Here is a 6,331-nt window from a genome sequence, read left to right on the forward strand (position 1 = left end):
ATTTCTTTAAAGTCTGACGCTTTCGTTGTAAAGTTTTGTAAAAGTCTGGTTTTGTACAGTTCTGTTTTGTTTTCTACTTCAGTATAACAAATAAGTAATTTTAGTGGGTATCCGAGAACAAAAAACATTGCTCGAACCTGTAATGCAAGCGATCAGTTATGGAGCACCAAACAAAACCATAAGCTGAAGGACTTCGTCTCTATTTGGTTTGTCCTAATCTTGCCATGCATAAGCTCAGTCAGACCACAAGTTCACATAGTTGTTTAGTCGACTAATGCTAGATCATGCCAAGTAGCAGCTAGTCAGCTACATTCCAGAGTTTGTGGCAATGAGCAACCAAAGAAGCCCTCATTCATATGCAGATTGTAGTACAAAAACCCATATTTCGTATTGGGACTTCTCGATAGAAACATTATTCAAGTAATTCTTTGTGGAAGAAAGAAGAAACAGTCAACATTTCAAATGCTTCCACTCTACTTTCTGCAAATGAAAGTTCTATGCTTGAGCAAAAGCACATCTATGCTAAAAAACATGTTGGTTTTGCAAACATACATTATTGTTGTGGAGGAGCTATCACACATAAAACATGGGAATAAGAGCCATGGCAATCTGGACTAACAAAACAATGAAATGATAATCTGGACCTCGTTTCAATCAAAACAATAATACTGGAAGCAACTTCAAAGCACAACCTAGAAAGTCCCTACCAACAGATGTCCACCAAAAAAGATCAAGAAAAACCAGGGCTCCAAATTGTCAAACCATGTCAAGTTTATCCCAATCATGGTGTGAGTTTCTCTAACCACGTCAAGATTATTTCAGCTCCTTTATCCCAGGAGCAATCTAACATCATGTCATGAGCTACACCTTCCACACATACTGGTTGCACTCCGTAAAATCTTGAAGTTTCATAAAGCCCTTCAGAATCCTAATTTCAGAACATAAATAGATTAACAAGGAGGGAAACAAATTGTTTCTTATGTACATTATACAGGAAAGTAAAGCAGTCAAGCAGGTGTACCACCATGCTTGCAGGTAAGTCAGTAGAAGGGTTAGTTAAATTGTAAATTTCTTGTGGAGGGAGAGCTGAGGGGAGGTTCACTCACAATAATGAAATCATTTCTTGCACCCATGACAAGAATTTCTGTGGTAATTTCTGGCACAGAAGGTACAGGCAGTGATGCATTTAGCTTCCGTAAGTCAAACAGTGGCAATTTTGAGCTCTCCTTCATTAATGCTTGGTACCTTTAAGACAGTGATGCAGTATGTTATGTTGTGACTGAAGACACAATGGGAATGCAATCCATAAACAATAGGTTCGCCATGAGTTCTCCATGTCCAATTTCTCATACATAAAAATAATAAAATCATTGATTTGTGGAAGCATAGGTGAAATATGACAACAGAAGGAGAAGCACCTCATGCAAAAATAAACTATGAACACCCCTCTAGTTATGATGGCTACTACCTACTGCAACTATCACTTAGGATTACCACTACTACTATAGACCAGTGCTCTAAAATAGCATGAATTGATGTCCACAAACAAAAGCTATAGGTATTAAAGGTGGCATGGTCCAAAGAGTCATTGACTCATGGAAGCAGGATATAACCACAAATACAGAATAAACCACTCACCCATTGACTATGAAACAGAAGGTACTGTTGCATCCAAGGTACCATAGGTGCCAAGTTCACTGTGCTAAAGACTATAACCACATTTTCGAAAGAATATATTCGAGTGCAAAAGAAACTGCCAAACATCTCATTACCTTAACACAAGTTCATCATCCATTTGTGCTGAGAAAAATGTTTCCTTACAGAGCGACAATGAATTTGCATATGCTTTTGCAGCCAAGCTGAGAGTCACCTGATAGAAAGTTTATTAAGATTTTAGATATGTTCATAAGCTACATAATTAAGTAGATACATGAATATTAACAGAAACCTTGCAAAGATACGTATGAAGAGAAATGTTATGGATTTATTTCTAGTTCAGTACATGTGTATTAAACATCAAATCATGTAATTGCTTCAGTTTGTGGGTGACCTTAATGATGCCAGTAGTAATATGTTGGCTACGAAGAGAAACAATTATCAACAAGGACACGTAAAAATACTGAGGAAAAAGGAAACAAAATTGACCAAAATATAAGGGTGGCTAATTCAGAACATTTAAATAATAATTCAAGATAGAATTCGAGAAAATTAAAGGAATATGATTATTTGTAGAATGGTAAAAGAATGGGCATTTCTCATTTATAATGGAGATCGACTGGTATTTTTAGGTCTAAAACAGGATAAAAGTTGGAACAATTTATTTATACTAGACGAAACAACTGCAGAATGAGGTTAGCTCAGCAGAATTCCAACACAACCAAGTGATAGATCTCAACAAAAAAGTGTAATAATGCAGATCCATTTACCTTGACTGCAGCTATTGGTTTAGTCAAAAGGTAACGCCATACCAACCCACTGTAGATAAATGATACAAAGGAGTTGCATGATGACGAAAGTCAAATAAAGATGGCAAATATGCAGTAGTGGATGTGAGAAAGACCTGTTTCCTGAGGGAGGCACAGAACATACAAGGACAGCACCAGCAATCTTTGGATGCAGAAGTTCTGAACCAATAATAAAAAAAAGTTACATCAGACAGATTTTGGTCGCAAATATTTTGGATCTAAATGATGTACTTATCAGTTGATGAGGAATAAAATAATTTTTTTACTCTTCTAACTATACAACTGAATACTTTGAAACAGGAGACTTGATCATTACATATTACGTTTTGTAGGTAACCTAACATTGCAACACATATGAAAACAATTCACATCTTTGGGATATTATAGAAGAGGACTGAAGAGGATTTGTAGAAATGCAGGTGAAGTATCTTGGATTTATCCTGTTTAACTTGTGTTTGTCATCCGCAGACAATTATAGAGGCACAGTTTGTGTATATTTTATATAATCATAGCATACTGTACAACCTCCGGGTTCCAAGCTCTCATATCTAATTGGTATATACAATCTAAGTAGCAGACAGTACATCAATATTTATGTGTATCAGTCAACAGCCATGATTCCTGTTTCGGTTAGCATGTGTGAAATATAACGAATGATCAATTAGACTGAACAACTCAACTCATGAGTAGAAACAGTGAAAATAGGCAAATAAGAAACTTAAGATCCTGTGGGAAATAGCATCAGTTGTTCCCTCCGCATTTGACTTTATGACTAATCATCTCAAGACAAAATTTGCTCACTATGCTAAAGTATCTCCAATTAGTTTGATGTTTTGGCCCCAAACATAAGTAGGCAAGAAATCCATTTGGCAAGGGATTTTGGAAGTAGCAGATCTATGTAGCTGAAACTTTTAAGCTTATGAATGGTGCAAATTCAGTTAGGAACAAAAACATGTTAAACATGCAAAGAAATCTTTGAGGGATTATGCCTTGCAAGCATGATGTATATTGCTGCACAATCAAGCCTCCGAATGAATGTCCAATTAGTACAGGTGGCAAGGGGAGCTCCTTCTGGATGAAATCAGCAATATCACCAGTATGTGTCTACTGCAAGTCAATAAGATATTGGGGGTAAATCTAGTGAGACAATGAAGTGGGCCAGCTCTACAGAGTGAAGTATAAGTATTATAGTGCAATCTTTGGCTTAAACATGTTAATTGTCATGTGAGTTAGTATGTGACGGTGCTTGAAACTTCCTTCGTGGTATATGCTTGGATATTTCTCACTGTATTTCTTCAAATGATAGATTTATAGTGTTCACTAAATAATGACAACGGGACAAGTCAGTTTAAAGTGGTAAACAACCAAGAACCATACTTAATACTCCCTCAATTCTAAATTATAAGACATTTCGGCTTTTTAAGATACATGGTTTTTGCTATATATCTAGACATAGTGTATATCTAAGTCCATAGCAAAAACTCTATATCTACAAAAGCCAAAACGTCTTATAATTTAGACTGGAGGGAGTAGTATGTTGCATTCAAAGTTACAACCCAGTATACATTTGTCACACAATAATGAGTACTGGACCAGCAATAAGAATTAATTGACAGAACAGCATCAAGTAACGGAAATGTAGAACAGTTGAGACGATTTGGAACAGTCAACTGAAGCATAAAACTAGTTACCTCAAGAGTGCCTGCCACTGCCTCTTGTGGAACACTGCTTTCACCCTGCAAAGGTTGTCACCGAAGCTGCTAATGTCACATGGTCTACAAACAGATACTGGCAACTGGGTGATGCAACAGGTCAACTGAACTGTCACATGCACCGACCAACGCAAGAGGATTCAAATATTCAAATTCAGATAAAGGCCTTGTTTAGTTCCAAAATATTTTGCAAAATCGACACTGTAGCTTTTTCGTTTGTATTTGACAAATATTATCCAATCATAGACTAACTAGGTTCAAAATATTCGTCTCGTCAATTTCGACCAAACTGTGCAATTAGGCCTTGTTTAGTTCCAAAAAATTTTCAAGATTCCCCGTCACATCGAATCTTGCGGCACATGCATGAAGCATTAAATATAAACGAAAACAAAAACTAATTACGCAGTTTACCTGTAAATCGCGAGATGAATCTTTTGATCCTAGTTAGTCTATGATTGGATAATATTTGCCACAAACAAACGAAAGTGCTACCGTAGCGAAATCCAAAATTTTTCTCAAACTAAACAAGGCCTTAGTTTTTATTTTTATCTATATTTAATACTTCATGCATGTGTCTAAAGATTCGATGTGACGGGAAATCTGAAAAATTTTGCAAAATTTTTTGGAACTAAACAAGGCCAAAATGTTATACACATAGACTAACCCAGAGCCAGGGATCTTTAGCTACTGCATTTTACTACTGAATTATGAGTAACGCAACATATTTTTTGAGGGATGAAAAAAACAACCTACTGACGCATTTCGACAATAATAATTTACCTGCGCGCGGAGGCTGAGGGCGTAGCAGGGGAACCCGGCCCGCGAGAAGAAGGGAAGCCAGTGCTCAGCCCAGCACCAGGCCGCGTGGAAGCTCCCGTGCACGAACACCAGCGGCGGGCGCTCTCCCGCCGCCGGCGGGCACTGCGCGATGACCTCGAGGTCGAGGCCGCACGGCAAGCGGTGGAAGCGGCGGGACTGGCCCTCTTGCAGAGCGTAGGCGCAAGCGGGGCGGAGGAAGGGCCTCGCTGTCCTCCTCCTCGCCGTCCGCGCCTGCGCTGGCGCCGGTCGTGAGAAGAGAAAGAGAGGAGGAGCGGCGAGGGTGGCGGTGGCCATGGAAGGCGCCAAACAGATGAAGAATGACGATGGAGATGGGTGGACATGGAACAGCATATAGATAGGGAGATACAGTATTTACATGTATGTCTCTGGTCTGTTTTTTTTAATTTACCTTTGAGGTCCGAAAATAAAATTCTCTTACCTGTATAATCTTGAGTCAAGTCTCTTAGTTTCTTTATACACAAAATTGTTACAAAATATGTTACTAGCCGCTGGAAAAACCTTTATCTCTCCGTCTCTCGTAATTAATATAGTAGATAAAAGTAAAAGAACAAATAGCGCTCCCACATAGAATGCAGTTAAATTCAGTTTGAAGTTTGGTCAAAATCACTCATCTCAAAAAAATCAAATGCACCAGCATGAATACACCCAATTGGCATGAATACACCCAATTGTTGCTAAATCCTATAATGAATTTTATTTTAATGAAAAAATATTATTTCCCTATATTTCATGAGCACCAAAATATAAAATTAAATTATTTTAGCTTTATTTCAAAAAGAACAAAATTTAGGGTGTTACAAATTCTACCCCTTTAAAATGAATCTCGTCCTCGAGATTCGGAAGAGGCTTGGATTCTCTTGGAGAAATAGGAAAAAAAGATCTTAACAACTCTTTCAACTTGCATGCCAAACTTAAACACTTATGTCTTAGGATCACCATTTGTGAACAAAGTTTCGACTGAGTAACTATTATTCATAATTGACCAAAGTCCATCTTAACTACTTTTTAACTTACAACTCAAAGACATGATAACTTAGCAGGGATTTGCCTCCTCAGGTAGGAGTGGACCACCCTGATACTCAATTATTTTCCCTGATGGTGATGTTAAGAAAATTTTCCACTGGGTAGCATAGATCACTTTTTTATGTGCACACAACCATCCATTGCCAAGAACCAAGGGAATATCGAGTGACTCTAACATAATGAGGTTTATTGTGAAGTTTTTCTTGCTTATGACCAGATTTACATTTGAGCAAACCTGATCTGCCTGTATTTCTTCCACTGGGGTTTGAACTAACAAAGGCTTCCTAGTAG

General features: G+C 37.8%; 1 protein-coding gene across 1 annotated transcript; it reads right to left on the reverse strand.

The window, feature by feature from the left end:
- Nucleotides 444–5,330, reverse strand: LOC8070935. The gene is made up of 8 exons (XM_002447624.2): nucleotides 4,958–5,330; nucleotides 4,157–4,201; nucleotides 3,455–3,569; nucleotides 2,561–2,624; nucleotides 2,427–2,475; nucleotides 1,773–1,870; nucleotides 1,107–1,245; nucleotides 444–928 (listed from the first exon to the last, which is right to left on the reverse strand). The coding sequence occupies exons 1-8, from the start codon at nucleotides 5,288–5,290 to the stop codon at nucleotides 782–784; spliced, it is 990 nt and encodes a 329-aa protein (XP_002447669.1). The 5' UTR covers nucleotides 5,291–5,330; the 3' UTR covers nucleotides 444–781.

The sequence above is a fragment of the Sorghum bicolor genome, chromosome 6 (assembly GCF_000003195.3).
Source record: "Sorghum bicolor cultivar BTx623 chromosome 6, Sorghum_bicolor_NCBIv3, whole genome shotgun sequence".
Taxonomy (NCBI): Eukaryota; Viridiplantae; Streptophyta; class Magnoliopsida; order Poales; family Poaceae; genus Sorghum; species Sorghum bicolor.

Bases quoted from the DNA above. Each gene is read 5' to 3' on its own strand.
- LOC8070935 (XM_002447624.2), bottom strand. From the start codon at position 5,290: ATGGCCACCGCCACCCTCGCCGCTCCTCCTCTCTTTCTCTTCTCACGA. The intron at 3,570-4,156 runs GTAACTAGTTTT...GACTTGCAGTAG, and splicing joins CAGTGGCAGGCACTCTTGAG to ACACATACTGGTGATATTGC. The intron at 929-1,106 runs GTGAGTGAACCT...TTCTGAAATTAG, and splicing joins CAAGAAATGATTTCATTATT to GATTCTGAAGGGCTTTATGA.